Source organism: Sphaerodactylus townsendi, linkage group LG01, assembly GCF_021028975.2.
Source record: "Sphaerodactylus townsendi isolate TG3544 linkage group LG01, MPM_Stown_v2.3, whole genome shotgun sequence".
NCBI lineage: Eukaryota > Metazoa > Chordata > Lepidosauria > Squamata > Sphaerodactylidae > Sphaerodactylus > Sphaerodactylus townsendi.
Window position 1 is genome coordinate 171,063,319 of NC_059425.1, and position 17,547 is coordinate 171,080,865.

General features: G+C 49.2%; 1 protein-coding gene across 5 annotated transcripts in view; it reads left to right on the forward strand.

Moving 5' to 3' along the window:
• Nucleotides 1-915: 915 nt before the first annotated feature.
• Nucleotides 916-17,547, forward strand: part of LOC125434328 (phosphatidylinositol 3,4,5-trisphosphate 3-phosphatase TPTE2-like) — a 48,966-nt gene continuing 32,334 nt past the window's right edge. The window contains exons 1-4 of one of the 5 annotated variants that reach the window (XM_048499571.1): nt 916-953; nt 5,311-5,403; nt 6,722-6,802; nt 17,347-17,391. In XM_048499571.1, coding sequence (XP_048355528.1) covers nt 5,354-5,403; nt 6,722-6,802; nt 17,347-17,391 — 176 coding nt within the window. In that variant the 5' untranslated portion in view covers nt 916-953; nt 5,311-5,353. Of the gene's footprint in view, nt 954-1,004; nt 1,326-5,310; nt 5,421-6,721; nt 6,803-17,346; nt 17,392-17,547 lie in introns of those variants that run through there. The other 4 variants (XM_048499544.1, XM_048499561.1, XM_048499578.1 and 1 more) reach the window with 4 other exon arrangements.

Genomic DNA, 17,547 nt, shown 5'->3' on the forward strand with positions numbered 1-17,547 from the left:
CTGGTGTTTATCAAGCAGGAATAGAAAGTTATACCTTTGAATAGGGTCTGTGTTCTTTATCTATTTCAGTATCCAATCATCCGCCCTGAGGTAGAAACTATTTCGCTTCTTTATATGGAGCAAACCAATCAAGTATTGAAGGCTCCTGGCTTAGATCACAGGTGTCAAACTTGCAGACCTCCAGATGTTATGGACTACAGTTCCCATGCATGATGCTGGCAGGGGATGATGGGAACTGTAGTCCATAACTGTAGGAGGGCCACAAGTTTGACACCTATGTTCTAGATGGTAGAAAGAATGTATAAAGGAATGTCTTCATTCTTTCTCTCTTGGGACACACCACGATTATTTGGGTGTCTCTTCTTTTCTTGCAATAAAAGCTGGCTAAACCAGACCAACTTCAGATCCTCTGAAGATGCCCGCCACAGATGCAGGCGAAACGTCAGGAGAAAATGCTACTGGATCACGGCCAGGCAGTCCGGAAGCCCCAGAACATTTCAGTGAGTCAGTCTGGCCATGAAAGCCTTTGACAATACAAACCAACTATTGTTTGATCAGACTTATTTGTCTAACACAAGTCATCAACCATGAGGATGCCATGAGGCAAGTTGCAACCTCTCCTAGGCCAACCTGCCAGAAGAGGACCTTAACAAACAAATCACTACTCCCCACGTGAGCTTGGAACCAGGCCTTCCTGCATAATAGCCACCTTTGACAAGCCATGGTGGTCATGGCAACGGCGACCCAAGGTCCGAATGGAACCTGCGGGTTTGCTCGTCACCGTCGCCCTTGGGCAGGTGATGGGAATCAGGTGCGAACCCGGCTCAGGTGGGGTCTCGGCGCCGAAGCCAGCATGAAGTGGAGCGGGGCGGCGCCCGGCTCTTCCCAGCCCCTTGGCGAGCTGCTCTTCATTAGGGGGAGCCGCGCGGGAAACCCTTAATGCGTAAAGTATGGTGCGTAAAGTATTTGTTATAGTGCGTAAAGTCTCGGGGAGCAGAGTCTGGCCGGCGGAGTTGGAGTCGCCGCGGGAAGAGGAGGAGGAGAAGGAGGCCTGGGGGAGGTTTCTTCGGGGGCTGGCCCCGGGAGCGAACTGCTGAAGCGGCATTTTCTCTCTTGGTTCCTTCCTTCCTTTCCGTATGCAGAAAAATACACCCGCCCGGGGTCGCTGAACTGCTCGTAAGTGCTTGGCTAAGTTGGCGCCCTCCTCTTCGTGCGTCTCGGCCACCCTCGGGGGCCAGCCAGCTATCTATCCACCGCCCTGCATTCCCTTCCACCCCCCCGAAAAGTTTGCTGGAGTAAAATAGCGGGGGGGGGGGGGTGCAAAGGTAATGAGATGCTGGGAGGAAAAACTGACGTGGCGGGGTGGAGGGTTTTTTGGGGGGGCGCGCCGTTTGTTGGGGGTTAAAAGTGGTTGCAGGGGCTTTCTGAGCGCGAAGGATGGGCCGTCGAGAGCCTGTCTTGAGGGAGGATTTGAATCTGGTGGGTGTGGTGTAAGTAACCAAGTAAGGACTGGAGTATTTCCCCCCCCCCCCCCCATCGTGAATTACTCATTTAACAAGGATTATAGCCCAGGAATTCTCGACAGGGGTTAGTACAGGCTAGATTACGCTTCAGTACTTTAACCACTTCAGCTGTTTTAACACAAGGCTGCAATCCTAGGCACATTTTTGGAAGTAAACCTTTCTGAAATTTGTAGGACGTCTTGCATAGAAGATTCCCGGGCACTGAGAGAAGCATTTGCATCTTTACACCATTATTGTGACTGCTTGCTGTGGTTCTGTATTCTTAATCGTCCCTGCCAGAAGTTAGAATTCTTCTGTTCCAAATTAATGTGTGCTGCTTTTTAGAATTTACTGGGCAGTGTGGTACAGAGTACCTACACCTATATTAATTCTTCTTTGAGTTTTCATTTTGTTTCCCTTTTACCCTCTTCCAATGTTTGCAGCATGTTTCCATGTTTATTAGAACTTCTGTGTAGTCTTAACATGCTTTCTGAACTTTGCCTAACCTATCTTACAGGGTTGGGGGGCGGGGATAAGATGCTATTCTGAGCTCTCTGAGAAAGAAATTCCCAAATGATTAGCCAGTTTTGTCTGTAGCGGAAGAATAAAGCAGGCGTCCACTTTGGAGGCATCAGAATTGATTGAATTAAGGGACTGCTTGTTATCTCTCCTCTATTATTATTCATCCTATGGAAGTCAGTGGTTTGTATTCACTTGTATCTTGTACTATTCCCGGCTGCTGCCCGAACCAAAATGTCTTGTTGTGATAAGTGGAGGCTGCACCCATACATTATACCAGTCTGTGAGAAATCTACTGACATAGACTATGTAAAGGGAGGCTGGGCATGTTCTGTTTCCAAGTACAGGACTTTATTTACTGATTCACTTCTGTGGTTAAGTCAGTCATTTGCATGCAAGAAGGTGAAAACATGTCTCCAGGACTGTATTGGAATGGAGTTAAACCTGACCTGTGTGTGTGCGTGTCTAGTTTTGGTTCCACTTAGTCATGTAAGAGAGGAACCTGTTTGTTGTATATGCAATAGTGTGGAATACTGAAAACTGGTCAGCACACAGGTTCCCTAACACGGTACCCATGTATGTCATAATATCTGCCAGTACTTCCCTGTACCTGCGGAACTTTTCAGAAAGTGGGTGGGGCCATTGTAAATCAGGGATTATATATCAGATGCCATAGCAGCTGAAGCCACTAGAGCTGTCGTGGCGAACCTGTGGCACTCCAGATGTTCATGGATTACAATTCCCATCAGCCCCTGCCAGCATGGCAATTCCCATCAGCCCCTGCCAGTTGGTCAATTGGCCATGCTGGCAGGGGCTGATGGGAATTATAATCCATGAACATCTGGAGTGCCATAGGTTCACCACCACTGTATTTGAGGCTCAGAAGGGCTGCTACAGATGATACCCGTGAATAAGGCAGACTCGTGTATTCAGCATGGTTGCCATGAAATTCTTTTGTAAAGAAAAGAAAGTGATATTGCATTTGGCTCTGTTCCTGGGACCACAGCCTCAGCTCACCATCCTTTCTAAAGATTCCAAAGATGCCCACAAGTTCAGAAAATGTTGTGAATTCCTTCCTATAGCTAAATATTGTTCCTCATGATATGTGAAATGTGTGTGAGGAAAAGGGCAGTTTCTGTACTGTCCAGGGGTGGGGCTGTCTCCCAGCACCAGACAGCCCGTTGCACCTTCTCCTTGTTACAGATGTCCACCCATGGGCCCTGGAGCACCCCACAACTGGCGACTCTGCCCCTGGACTTACCAGCAGAAACAGAGACCTCCAAGGGCCGGAGAGATTGCAGATAAATGGCAGAAGAGCCTCAACAGCATGAATAAATCTCAGCAGTTACAGTGAAAAGGGTGGAGACAGCACAGCCCTAGCCAAGTTGCAGTTGGCAGCCCACTACAGCCTTAGAAAATGGGGGAGGACCAGAATAGCCCCAGCCAGGCTGCAATCAAGGAAGGCTAGGAGGCTGGAACAGGAGGCTCCCAGGAGGGAGGGAACGTCCTGAGAGGGATAAAAGGGAAGCAGGTCAACAGGGAAGGGGATTTAGGGTTAGCTTGCAGGAGTGCTGTTAACTACCTGATAGAAATAAAGAATCTGTGAATAGAAGCCAGAGTTGTCTTATTTGACCCAAGAGGGCTACTGAGCCCCAACGAGGCCCAGGTGTGCTACCCTGCGGGGTAGCTGGTAGAGGGGGCACTCACATATGCATTGCAGGTCTTTCCAGTTGGGTGTGTGAAACCTCTCTGAAAACATCCCTCTCTTGGTCAAGTTAAGCTTTGTGCTCAGATCTAGTACTTTGTTATAGCCCTGTGCAGTCATTCTAACAGCCTGCAAAAGGAAGAATGTATTACATGCAGTCTTAATAAATGCAATTGTGAAAAGGGCAATTTGTGTGTATGCTAGCCTCAACACATCCAATTAGAAACCTGTACTTTTAAGACTATAAATATGAGTATTTCAAAGCTAAGGTGTACACAATATGGCAATCAGAACAATTGTGGGAAGCATGATTTTCTATTATGATGCTGGATGTCAAAACTGTAGTGACTAAACAGGGTTACTGTCCTTGGGAAGAAATGTTGGCTGTATAGGTTAAAGGGGATCTTTGGGATAGAAACTGTATCTTTCCTTATGGGGATCTTTAGGGTAGAGACAGTATCTACTCCAGAGACTGCGGGGAGGGATGTGTGTTGCTCCCGGCTTAACAGTGCAATCCTGTGCGGATTTCCTTGGGCCCCAATGGAGTAACTCAGCATAAGATTCCATAGTAAGAATGCAGCCTGTTCTAGTTTACCTATTTGAATCTGATTGAAGCTGTCGAGAACTAAGCCAAAGCTGGATATCAAGTACCAGGTTTTGTATGCAATGCCAACAGTTGTTGGCTATCGAATACTTAGAACATAAGAACTAGCCTGCTGGATCAGACCAGAGTCCATCTAGTCCAGCGCTCTGCTACTCTCAGTGACCCACCAGGTGCCTTTGGGAGCTCACATGCAGGATGTGAAAGCAATGGCCTGCTGCTGCTGCTCCCTAGCACCAGTCAATGTTTCCAAATTACTTAAGTACAGAATCCATGCTTAATATTTCAATTGCACATCAGTATTGTGGAAGAGTGTAGGTCTGGCCCAGAGCAATTATGCTTTCCTCTTTCTTAATTAACTGTTTATTTTTGTCAGGTTACGGGGCATGAAGCTGAGAATCTTTGTTTTGTAATGTCCTAGTCAAATGGACTGATTTATGTTTTTAAGCTTGTGTTGAGATGGAAAGTCATCTGTACCATTTTGTGGTTTTGCACAATTGAAAGCTCTTCCCTTCAGAAGTTTTTCTCTACTCCACAAGAGCTCCATCTCACTGAAATGCTGGCTTTCTTGCTAGAAGTTAACTCCTGTGAAGAGGAACATTCAAATCATATGACTCCCTCCCCCCTCAACCTGCAGCTTGATAATTCAGGTCAACCCTTTCTCTGAAAACTATTTGAATTTTAATAGTAGGAAAGCTATGAACAACAAGCTTACTAAATAGCCTTTGGCAAGCTAGCATGTACTCTGGGTGTTTTAAAAATATGGTGATGTCCTAACCTCATTTACTGGGTGACTGGGGGAGAGAATGCAGGCATTTTGATATTTTGACATTAATTATAGTGCTTTAATGAGATCTCCCAGACTTGAATGGTGGCTGGTTGCAGTGAAATGCAGGTTCAGTCTTGATCAAATATGAACTTTAACTTGATAGGAAGGCCTGGGGTAGTGAAGCTCTATAAAACTTTTGTATTTTTTACCCTAGTGAAGCTACCTCTGATTGATTCCACACAAGTAGGAAGAATAAGATGTCCATTGTAAGGGATAACCAAGGTTTAGCCCTGCAAGCAACTCAGAGGTGAGTTACTCCGGATGGTGCATAATTGTATTCGTTAACTTGATTACAGCAGAAGACGTTTGCTATCCTGTGGTCTAGAGTACAGTGATGAAACCATTGCTATCTTGAGCTACGTTTACTGCCAAAGCATAGGTTGCCTGAAAATTATGCTGCTTAATTTATCATTGAGCTATATATGGCTGATTCCACATGGGCCAAAAACTTCAGTGTGAAAACGGTGTAAAAGGGTTTATACTGTTTTCACACCATTTTCGCACTGCTGTTTTTGGCCCATGCGGAATCAGCCTTCGCTTCTTGTTTTTGCCTTGAGTTTTTTAATGCAGGCTCCAGGGTATATTCCGCCCTCCTGAGGCAGTTGTGCCCACTTGCTTTTTTGCTTGTGCCCATGGGAGGGCAATGTTCACTTGTTTTCCCGGCTCCTCTTTTAGTCATTCGTGTGTTAAGCTTGCTGCCAGCTTGCAGTATATCCTATATTATTATTATTACTACAACTCCTGCTCCTCCTCCTTCTCCTTCTCCTTCTTCTCCTTCTCCTTCTTTTTCTCCTTCTCTTCCTCCTTCTCCTCCTCCTTCTCCTCCTTCTCCTTCTCCTCCTTCTCCTTCTCCTCCTTCTCCTTCTCATCCTCCTTCTCCTTCTCCTTCTCCTTTACCACCCACCCCTGAGTGGTGAACAATAAGGCCAAAAAGGCAACACACAATATACAGTAATAAAATATAAACATTACAATTATTTAGGAGCAGCAGTGGCATAGGAGGTTAAGAGCTCGTGTATCTAATCTGGAGGAACCGGGTTTGATTCCCCCTCTGCCGCCTGAGCTGTGGAGGCTTATCTGGGGAATTCAGATTAGCCTGTGCACTCCCACACACGCCAGCTGGGTGACCTTGGGCTAGTCACAGCTTGTCGGAGCTCTCTCAGCCCCACCCACCTCACAGGGTGTTTGTTGTGAGGGGGGAAGGGCAAGGAGATTGTAAGCCCCTTTGAGTCTCCTGCAGGAGAGAAAGGGGGGATATAAATCCAAACTCTTCTTCTTCTTCTTCTTAAAACACAGTACCAGCAACACACAGAAATTATTTGCGGTGCCTGATCCCATATTTGGGTGGGGACTGATGGTACAGATGAAATCAGAGGGGATGTATATACTGAATAGGGCAGAATTGGGGTGGGGGGCAGGGTTGGGTTTCCAGCATTTTTGATTGAATTAATTTGAGTTGTTTTAAATTCTGCATTGAAAATTTTTTTTTCACTTTCTGGTCGAAAGTTGGGGAACCAAGATCATGTTTTTAATATGTGCAACCATTTAACTTGATTCCATGGCAGCAGTCAACAGACCAAGGAACCATTTGTTGAGATTGATAATGGCAGTGCTGAAGATGTCAAGGGATCAAACACATATGCTTTGTAAGTTACTTGTATCTGTTGGATCAATAGAAGTGATGAATAGCCTGTTTGTTGCTTGTTTGTATCCCCCTTTCTTTTCCCCCCACAAGCTGGTCTTGCTGAAATTCTGTTTATTTTGTTTATATCCCAATTTGCTTCTCATGATGGACCCAAAGTGGTTTGCAACAGTCTCCCCTCCTCCAATCTATCTTCACAACATCCCAGTCAGGCAGAGGCATAGCAAGGGGGAAAAACGCCCAGTGCACTGGGGTGTCCTCCACCCCTGTCCCACCTTGGAACACCCCCACCCTGGAACGCCCTTGCCACACCCTCACAGGGGCATGCCCCCTTCCCCTTGGAGCTACGCCTCTGCAGTCAGGTAAGCCGTGTTGAGAATGCCAAGGTAACCCTGCAAGCTGTGTTGAGAATGCCAAGTTCACTTGCAAGCTTCCATGGCAGAGCGGGGATTCAAAGCTGTGTCTTCCCGGTTATCCTCAGATCTCAGAAGCTAAGGAGATGGGCCCTGGTTAGAATTTGGAGGGGAGACCTCTAGGACTACTAGGGTTGTGATGTGGAGGCAGGCAATGGCAAACCACCTCTGAACATCTCCTGCTTTGAAAACCCTACAGGGTTGCCGTAAGTCAGCTGTGACTTGGTGGCATACACACACTGATGCCAAGTAACTAGTACAGCACATGAGCGGTCCAAGCAGAAAACATCTGGAAGGATATTCTTCAATATTAATTCAGGGGAATGAAGGAGACTGGGGAGTGGCAGCAGAGATGGCCTTTTTCATTGGCCTGTTAGCACGGCAGACATGCAGCTGCTGCTCACTTGTGCATGGCTTCTTCCCTAGTCAGCCTTGGATGCGTTGACTCATTTATATGTGAGGGTTTCTGCATGACTGCGTGAGGGCTTAACAGTCAGGTGTGTAGCTAGAGCTCCCTTCTGGCAAATTCATTACCATGTATTGATGGGCCTGATTTGGATTGGATTAGGGCATGTGATGAAAAGGTGGGTTGAAGCCATCCACACAGTTTTATGAACTGAAACTGCCCCGGGGAGCTGCTCCTTGCTTCTTTGGGCAACTTACATGAAGACATCAGCAGAGGCGTACGGCGTATAGGGACATGGGTCACCCATGTCCCTGGGCGCACGCCTTTTGATCACGGGGTGGGGCACCAGGCACCTCCCCCCACATGATCAAACTGTGTGCCCCCCAGCCACATGGCACCAAGCCCCACCTCCTTGCAGGCTGGCTCAGGAGCCCCCTCCCGCTGGAATCAATGCAGGCTGGCTTTTGAGCAAGCCATCCTGCATGGAGGCTGGGAGCAAGGCTTGGAGATGCCCCCCCAAGCCCTGCCCCCACCCGGCACAGAAACTGGGGGTGGGGCTTGGGGGCAGGGGGCGCTCCTGGAGAAGGAGTTGTCTCCAGGTGCCATTTCCCCCCAATACGCCTCTGGTCATCAGTACAACTAAGTTTCCCCAATAGAAAAATAATGGCACCCTAAGACATTTCATGTCAGAAATTACAATTGCGGGGATAGCCTTAAGCCCCTGTTCCTCATGTGCCATGTTCTGACTTTGAGTCAAGTACATTCATTCTTGGGAGTTAAGTTCCTGCAGGGAACCCCCTGAACATGTCTGTCAAAAGTCCACGTGAGTGTGTAACCTGTGAATCAGCCTACATGTGTTGAAATGAGCATTGGCTTAATCCACCTGGATACACCCTTCAGGGAGCCTCTATGTAAAGACATGTTCCCAGATGAAAACATCAAAGGACTTTGTGTGGTCTGCTATGAACTTAATTTGCAAAGATAAAGTACTTTTTTTAAAAAAAAACTACCTTTTTCAACATTAGAGGCATGCGCTAAAGTGAAGGTATTTATTCCATTGATTCTTTGCAGCCTTCCACTGAAGGCAGGGCCCTTATTTTATTTCCTTTTGAAAGAAAATAATCATATTGAGCATGTGGTTGTTTTATGGTATGCCTTAACTTTCTTATGCATCCTACAGCAATTCAAATTGTCTGCCTGTTAAGGGCATCTGATTATGGCCAATGCAAATTGTGCATGCCCTTTTTCAAAACTGCAGCGAGATACCTTATACAAGTGTGGGGGAAAAGATTCTATCTTGAGCTGATATTGCTTTGAATTGAACATCACAAACAGGGTCTTTTAATTCATTGCTTATTTTTACTTCCTTCTTAATGTGCAAAAATCTCATTGGATGAAGGGCAAGCTAGATGTGACAGCATTTATGGGTTGAACCCTTGGATGCCTTTTAAAAGTGATTTAAACATACTGCGATGCCATGGTGGAGCTGAGGAACTCTTGTCTCCACCCTCCACTTCTTCAATTGCTGAAATGTCACAACCCTTTTCCTTCAGCTGTTTTGGCACGTGCAGAGGCGTGGCGAGGGCGGTGGGGGGCAAGAGCCCCTCAGCTTCCCATGCTGGCTTGATATTTTAAAGTTGCTGGGGATAATCAGGAAAGGAATTGAGAATAAAACTGCAAAGATTGTCATGCCCTTATATAAAGCAGTGGTGCGGACCGCGCCAGGGAGTACTACAATGTTCAGTTCTGGTGGCCGCTGATCTCAAAAAAAGGATATCGAAGAGATAGAAAAAAAGTGCAGAGAAGGGCAACCTTGAGGGATGATTGAGGGATTAGAGCACCTTCCTATGAGGAGGAGAGCTGCAGCTTTAGGACTCTTTAGTTTGGAGAGGAGACGCCTGAGGGGGGGGATATGATTGGAAGTCTATAAAAATATGCATGGGGTAGAACAGAATGTTGACAGAGAGAAATTTTTCTCTCTTTCTCACAATAATTAGAACCAGGGGGGCATTCATTGAAAATGCTGGGGGAAGAATTAGGACTAATAAAAGGAAAACACTTCTTCACTTGCAACGCGTGTGATTGGTGTTTTGGAATATGCTGCCACAGAGGGAGGTGGTGTGATTGGCCACTAAACTGGATAGCTTTAAAAAGGGCTTGGGCATATTTATGGAGGAGAAGTTGATCTATGGCTTCCAATCTTGATCCTCCTTGATTTGAGATTGCAAATACCTTAGCAGACCAGGTGCTTGGGAGCAGCAGCAGCAGCAGAAGGCCATTGCTTTCACATCCTGCATGTGAGCTCCCAATGGCATCTGGTGGGCCACTGTGAGTAGCAGAGTGCTGGACTAGATGGACTCTGGTCTGATCCAGCAGGCTCTTTCTTATGTTCTTATGCTTTAAAATGGCAGCAAACCCATTTATATTGTCATGTCTGGTTTGGTCATGGTCATGAGAACTGATTTCATGTCTCTGATAAAATGAGATGATGCTCACAGAAGCTTGCCACAATAGTCTTGTTAGCTCTTAATGTTGGTTATCTCTCTGGGGAGAGATGCCTTGGCATTACAAGCAGAGTGTGCTGAGGCAAAAGCACAGTGGAGCATCCCGCTAACAAGCTGCGCATGTGTCGTGTGAGCACAGGCATGTTAGAAATTAGTCGGAGTCATTCTTAGTTTCTAATCTAATAAGAGGAGTGAACTCCATTCAGAATAGAAAAGTGGAGAGATAGGTTCACTATTCTAGTCTATCTGGCTAGATGGGGATGGATGCAGTCAGCATCCTCTCTGCACACATGGTGCAGCATGGAAGGCAGAGAAGAGAGGAGAGGAGAAAGAAGCAGGAAGGAAGTCCCTGAGAATAGCAATCTTAAAAGGGCATTGCCCTTTTAAGAAAGTCATAGAGACAGGCTGCCCAAGCGGCAGCTTCCCTGAAGCTGAGCCTCAGAGCCTACGGGGAAAGGAAAGAGTGAGTGAGGGGGATGAGGCGCTGTGCGAGCGAAAAGCAGGGCTTCGGTGTAATGTCACTGCTGATCAGCAGCAGCACCGTGAGTAGAACGTTAGGGGCGCATGCCAACGGACCTCCACGGGCCTTGCTGGTCGCCACCGCGACTCTAATTCCTCATCCCCCCCATGAGTCACGCGGGTCATGAACTGCCTGGCTCAATCACGAGGCGCCAGGGACAATGGTCTTGCCCCACCTGGTGAGGATTCTAGGCTCAGGCACTGCGCTCCTCTCCGCGACGTAGCCAGATGAGATTTACATGCATCACATGATGATCTCCCGACTCTCAGCCTCTTCCGGAACTCCCCGGTCCCTCCTCCCTCCTGGGCTAACGCTCTGGCCAATAGGATAACAATAAAAGGTGCCAGGAACCCGGCAGGCCGAGAACTTCGCTTAGAATCACGGACCTCCTCGTCTCCCCGCTGCTGGCGCATCTCCACCTCAGATGTTATCCTCCGCCGTCGTCTGCGTTCTTACAGCTGACCCGGCGTGGAGTCGCGACTACAAGCTGCGTGCGAAACCCGGGAGATCCTCGAACCTCCTCCACCCTGCTCACCGTGCAGCCTCGGGAAGGGTCGGCGATACGAGAGAGATCCGCTGGATGCGGCGCAGATCCAGGAGGACCACCGTTTCGTATCGCCTCGTCACTCTGGATCGGGCGCATCCAGAAAGACACCAGCGTCTAGGACACTTTCCCGTCCGGACGGGAACACCGGGTGAAGTATGGGGAGCTTGCAAAAGCAGGGCTTATGACAAGCACGCTGGCGAACTGGAAAGCTGCTAACGGAAATGCGGCCAGGGTCCCCAGTAAAGTAGAAGGGGCGCCCTGCGCGCAAATTGGTTGAGGGGAGATTGAAGCTCAGTGTCCATGGTACCCAGAGGGGGACATTGGAATCTTAATGGACTGGGAAAACATCCGGCTGGCGCTCTTCGACAGAGCCTCGCTGGCGCCCGATATGGCTAAGCTACTGACGATGGAGATAACAACAAGTTTTGTCGCCATCAGCCTGCAGGACCTATGGGTCTCCTTTGCTGTAGGTCAGCCCTCCTTTCGACATCTTTTCACCTTTCAATTTCAACCCCGGAAATTTCTCTATCCACCACTAAATTGGGCACCATCCTCTTTCTGCCCCCATCGGCTCCCTCACCCAATTCCAAGCTCTCCCGCCCAGCCCAGTTTCGCCTCTCTCCTGTTCCGCCTTCATTTTCGAAACGGGTTGCCAGACCTCTGTCGAAAGCGCCACATAATGGCGCTGGTTTCAAACTCTCGCAGAACGTATTAGCCCACGACATCTGCAGAAGAAAGAAACCCTGGACGGAAGACGAGCGATACCGTATAGTCGCTTGCATTTGTGCCCGTCCGCTTCACAGATACCGTGGGGGGGAGGATGGCATAAGTTCGGCCCGGGTTGTCGAATACCGCCTCTCTTTGAGGCTATAATATCCTCCGCCGAAAGCTTCGCATGAAAGCCGGTGCCCGGAGACGATGGGGAGTCACCAGCCCCTATGTGAGGAGGAGGCATGCTCGAGTAGCTGATCGCTGAAGGGAGTCACCTAATGGTTCGGGATCGACTGGAAGACCACTCCCTTCCGCAGATGCCTCCTGAGGCCCTGTACAATTTGTGATCGTGGGAAAGTGAGTTCCACGCAGGCAATGCCTTAGCAGGGCAGTGCCGCCTCGTGCGGCGCTACACACAACCAGCTCAGCTTACGTACGGTTTCATACGTCTTCGCCAACCCCTAGCGTATCAACAGATTGTTCCTGCCTGAGGCCGCATTTCCTACGGTGCAGCCTTCTGGAGTAAGCCTATAAGGCATTTATCAAAGTCCCCAATGCCGCCAGCCAACCCAGAGTTTCTCCACCATCCGGCAAAAAACCCAAGAGCTCCTATGGCCGAGTTGTAGCTTGAATTCAGGCTCCAGGTCTAGGAGGCTCCTCAAGAGGCGGCAGTTGGACAACGAGGAGGCTCCAGGGGCCGGAGCCTCCTTAAGCTGCTTTGCCAGGGAGAACGCCTCAGCTGAGTGCCGCAGTTGCATCACAGGCCTCCAGGGAAGGAACCCCGAAGCTGGCCGACCATGCCTCAAAAGCTGCTGCCAGGATGTCATCGGGTCTTTTAAGCCCATCAAGCTTCAGCCTTCTAGTGGCCCGGCCCTCTCCGCTGCCATGAGGCAGCCCCTGGAGACGCAGTGTTTCCACCTCCAGTGCGGCAAGCCAGGACATTTCCCGAGGAATGGCATTGAGGCTGCCCGGCCCCGGGGCTCTACAACCCTTGAAGCCCGGAGGGAGGGTCTCTCCCCAGAGGGCGAAGACCCCCCAGGAAAAGTCTAGGGCCGGGCGCCCCAATGCCCGCTGGGGGAGGCCTCAAGCCGAGGGGCATCTCCCCAGTGCCCGAACCAAGATCCGCGACTCTCAAACCCCTTCCCTCGAGCTCCCCCATGAGGATCTTCGGGCTGCTCCAGCCTTCAGTATAGTGATCCTCCATCCCCAATGGAGCACCATTAGGGCTGGTCTTGCCCGCTTCCGCCCACTGCTGAACAGGGGTTGTTCATCATCCCAGGGGTCATCGACCCGCATGCACCACAGGGAGGCCATCCACATCCAAGTATGGACAAACATCCGCAAGCAGAGAAACTGCCAAGTTCACCTGAACACCCCTGCCTCTATGCTCCCATTCTTCTGAGTCTAATCTAAGTTCAGCTTAATCTAAATCGTCAAGCCGTTTCGTTCCCTCCCTCTACTGCCTATACTTCCCTGCTCTTGCTAGCCCCTCTCTACTCTCCAAAGTCACCATGCTCTCCGCCTAGTGCTCCAGAATGGCACGCATTTCAAAAATCTCTGCAGAGTCCACAGTCACTGAATTGCAACAGAAAGAAATGCTTTGTGGAAGAGGGACTGCCCGCTTTGAATTCCCTTCCTCAGAATGCCCCATAGCCAATCCACAGGACAAATGAGGGGCATGGGAAGCGGGAAGATGCTTTCACACAATGGCCTTAAGCCGTAAAAGTCCTTCATGAAGAAGAAGCCCCTTGGCCCCTCTCCAGCTGTAAAGGTTCAAACCAAATCTCATAGCCTCTCATGCCTGTGCAAAGCTCCCTCTAAGCTCAAAGCTTTTCTCCCAGTGGCAGCAAAATGCAAGTCAATTACCTCAGAGAGAGCAAGATCTCAAATCCAGAGTTGTAATCCTCCTTGTTACTTTATATGTGCTCTGTATGCCTATGTAGCCATGTCTCTGTATGTCTTGCCCCCTTGCAAGAGAGACCCTCCAAAGTTTTCCCCTCATAGGGGGGATTTTTCCATTGCTTCCCAAGCTATGCTCTTGTGCTTCAATTAAAGCTTTTTCTCCTTCTGGATTATGTGTGCCCTAATCGCCTTTGAAAGGCTTAGCCCATTACAGCATCTCAGCCTTAAACGTGGGACACAGCTTCGTCGCGTGCTCCCCTAGGATACCGAGTGGGACCTTGCTTCAAGCCAGCCCACTCCATCTTAGTTTAAAGCCTTCAAAACTTTTTTCTTTCAAACCTCTCCTTGAGAACCTTTTTTCCTCTTAGATGGCCCATCCTGAGCCTTACACTGCCACATTGGCATTGAGGCATAGTTTACACATATGAAGCCAAAATCATTCTCATGCTCCCACATTCTCTGCTGAGCCTCCCTGGCTAGTCCTCACGAGTGCCAAGGGGGTCTCTCAGCCACACTCTATCTTACACAGCCTCCGGGCTGTGAAGGTAGGAAACTTGAAGCTCAAACCCGGCCAAAGTCCCCTTGCGGGAGGGAAGGTGTAGAGCTGGACTTCCAAACCCTCCCCCCCCGGGCCTCTTCCTTTCTGCACACACCCTCCCTCTTTCCTAATGGGCTGGCCCTTGACCCCACCTCTAGATCTAGGGATCTGATAAAGGGGTTTTTGCAAACCCCTCTCCAATTTGCTCCTGTGGGATCCAAACCTCCAAGCCCAGGAACTGTTTTCTTTGCATCTTCTCTGTATCTTTCCTATAGATGCTATATTACTTGTGATATGACTATAATTGTGGGAATTGTTCAGAGTTACTTTTGCAAAAACCCACACCTTAGACGGTGATTGGGATGGATTTTACAAACAAACATCCCACCTGGATATGACCTCTCCCTTCTCCTAAGCCTTCGGGCAATTCCTCCTGCCTTTGTATCTCTTTAACGCATTGAATGTTGGTAAAGTGATGCGTTGTCAGGAATGGGCCAACTGCTTCAATCCAAAGCTTGGCCAAAACAAAGCGAAAGAGAGGGGAGTAGTTCCTCCCCCATTGACCCGTTAATCAAGGTCTCATCCTCACTTCTCTAGCAGACCATATCCAGGTCTCCATCCTCTTCTCTAGCAGACCATATCCAAAAGGTACTCTTTCTCTATTCTTTCTTATCAAAAATTGCCCACAGCCCCCCCCCACTCAGGGCTCGAGCCTTCCATTGTCATCTATAAGGACTAGCTCAGCCCATGCCAGCACGGAAACCCCCTGTAGGGAAAAGCGTTGCTTGTCTTTTCTCTCTTCCATACAGGGAGTCCAGCTGCTCGCCATGCCAGACCAGCTCCCCCCATCCCGAGGAGATGGAGCGCTGGGCCTCCCTGGAGGATCCGGGCCCTCACGCCTCTGGCCTCCCGAGGGGGGCCCTCCGGTTGCCTCCCCAGCCTGGGCCGAGATGGGAGGGATCTCTCTGGAGCCAAGCACACCCATTCTTCCACAAGGATCACAGCCCCATCGTTCACCACTCTGGGGAACGGCAGCCCTGGGCCAGCTGTGGCTCAGGAGGTTGATGCCGCGTGTTGCGCAGCCTCATCATCACAATCGCTATTCTCTCTCCCTCTCTGTCAGCCTCTGGCTGAAGCTTGGAGCTGGGTGCAGCCAGGGACATTCCCTGATAAGATTAACCCTTGGAACTCTCTCCGGCTGTTCTCAGCCCGCTTGAATATTGTTGGAACACGCCTTCTCCTGGACAAACCTTGCTCGTGGAGGAATCACTGAACCTGCAATGCTAAAGACTACTTCAGTAGCTCTCCTCTGGCTCAACAGAGAAATCCATGGACTCCGCATGCATCGGCTCTGTACGGCTTTTGGTAGTCCAAACAGCAAGAGCTATGCATTGGACAATTATGCAACCACGGGTTGCTCCCCTTCCTTCCGCACATCATCCAGCCTATGTATCAAGTTTAAGGCCATGTTTTATTGTTTAAATTTATTGCATGCCCTAATTTTTTTGAAGATTATGTTATTTGTTATTGCTGCATTTCCGCCTCGTCTGTCTGTCAGGACTCTCTTGCTACCCCAGGCTCCACCCCTAGGAGCCTGGACGGCGCCGCTCCGCCTCGCTCTGCCTTTCGCATCCTCTCTGTCCGAAGCGGCGTGGTAAGCCTCACTACTCAAAGGCGTGGGAGCCTGTCTCCCTACATAACTGGCCTTTGTGGGAGCCCCCGACTTGTTTCCTGTAACACCAAGACTATTGGCCGACTGTACTGTGCCCTTCTTGAGAAGCGGCCTGATCAATTCCTACCTCCATTGCTCTGGACGCCTCAGCCTCCGGAAAGCAGCAGGAACTTCGCTCAAGCGACCCTAGACAATCGCGTAAGCAGCTATTGATTACTTGTTGTTGTTACACACCACCAAGGTTGTGAGAATGTACATAATATGTGTTGTTTTAATCTTTCTGATAATTCCCAGTTGGATTCTACACATGAAAGTCGCGTGAGCTGCAAGAAGTTGTATCTAATCTGAAGTATGATGTTTTGCTCCTATTGGTGGTCAGCCCTCTGGAGCTGGCTGCTCGGGAGGATGGCTTCAGTGCTATTAGTACAGCTCACTGCATTGGTTTAATTGTGTGCCTCGCTATCGGATCTTGTTTCATTCGATCTAATGCGTGTCTAATATTGCCTGTAACATGTGTAAGAAGCCCCTCGAATTTCCCCTCTTACCCCTCGTGAGCCAAGTTCTAATGTTACACAAGCAGCTTGAGTCAGCTTGACTCAGACGCAGTGAGGAGGAGACAAGCTGTTACCCTTTAAATGCGCCCCTTAGCCGCTTTCGCCCCCTTTTTTTTTCTAAAATGTAAAAAGGAGGAGATGTAGTAATGCACTGCTGATCCAGCAGCACCGTGGTAGAACGTTGGGACGCCAAGCGGACTCCTGCGACCTGCTGGGTCATACCGCGACTCCCCTAATTCTCTCATATCCCCCCCATGAGTCCGCGGGTCATGAACTGCCTGGCTTCAATCACGGGCATGCAGGGACAAATGGTCTTGCCCCCAGGTGAGGGGATTAGGCTCAGACAGCTGCGGCTCCTCTCCTCAAGACGAGCCAGCTAGATGAGATCATGCATCACATGATGATCTCCCCCCCCGACCTCCCGCTCTCGGAACTCCCCGGTCCTCCCTCCTACCGCCTTCAATAGGGATAACAATAAAAGGTGCCAGGAACCGGCAGACGGGAGACTCGCTAGGAACACGGACCTCCGGTCTCCCGCTGCTGGCGATCTCCACCAGATGTTATCTCCGCGTCTCGTCTCGTTCTTACGCTGACCGCGTGGGTCGACTACAGCTCGGGGGGGGGTGCCTAGAGGGTTTTTTGAATCCGGGCACCATTTGGACCCCAGGCGCCACTGCCAAAACATATTCAGTGTTGATGAAGTTAGGAAAACCTGCCATGTTTACCTTGGTCCTAATTATAACAATCTTCCCCTTCTCTCCCCTCTTGTTTTTCAAACCAGTATTCTTAAGAAGATTTCTCCGTATGTGATGTCTTTTGGATTCAGGTAAGTATAAACCACAACATAAAAATCAAAAAAGCTACCCATATCTTTTAGCCATTCTTCAAATTTGAGAACTTTGAAGTTGCTCCATTGTTTTTCCTAAAAAATAGTTTTTGTTGGAAGCATGTGTGGTCTAAAAACTTATTTGGCACATCAGAC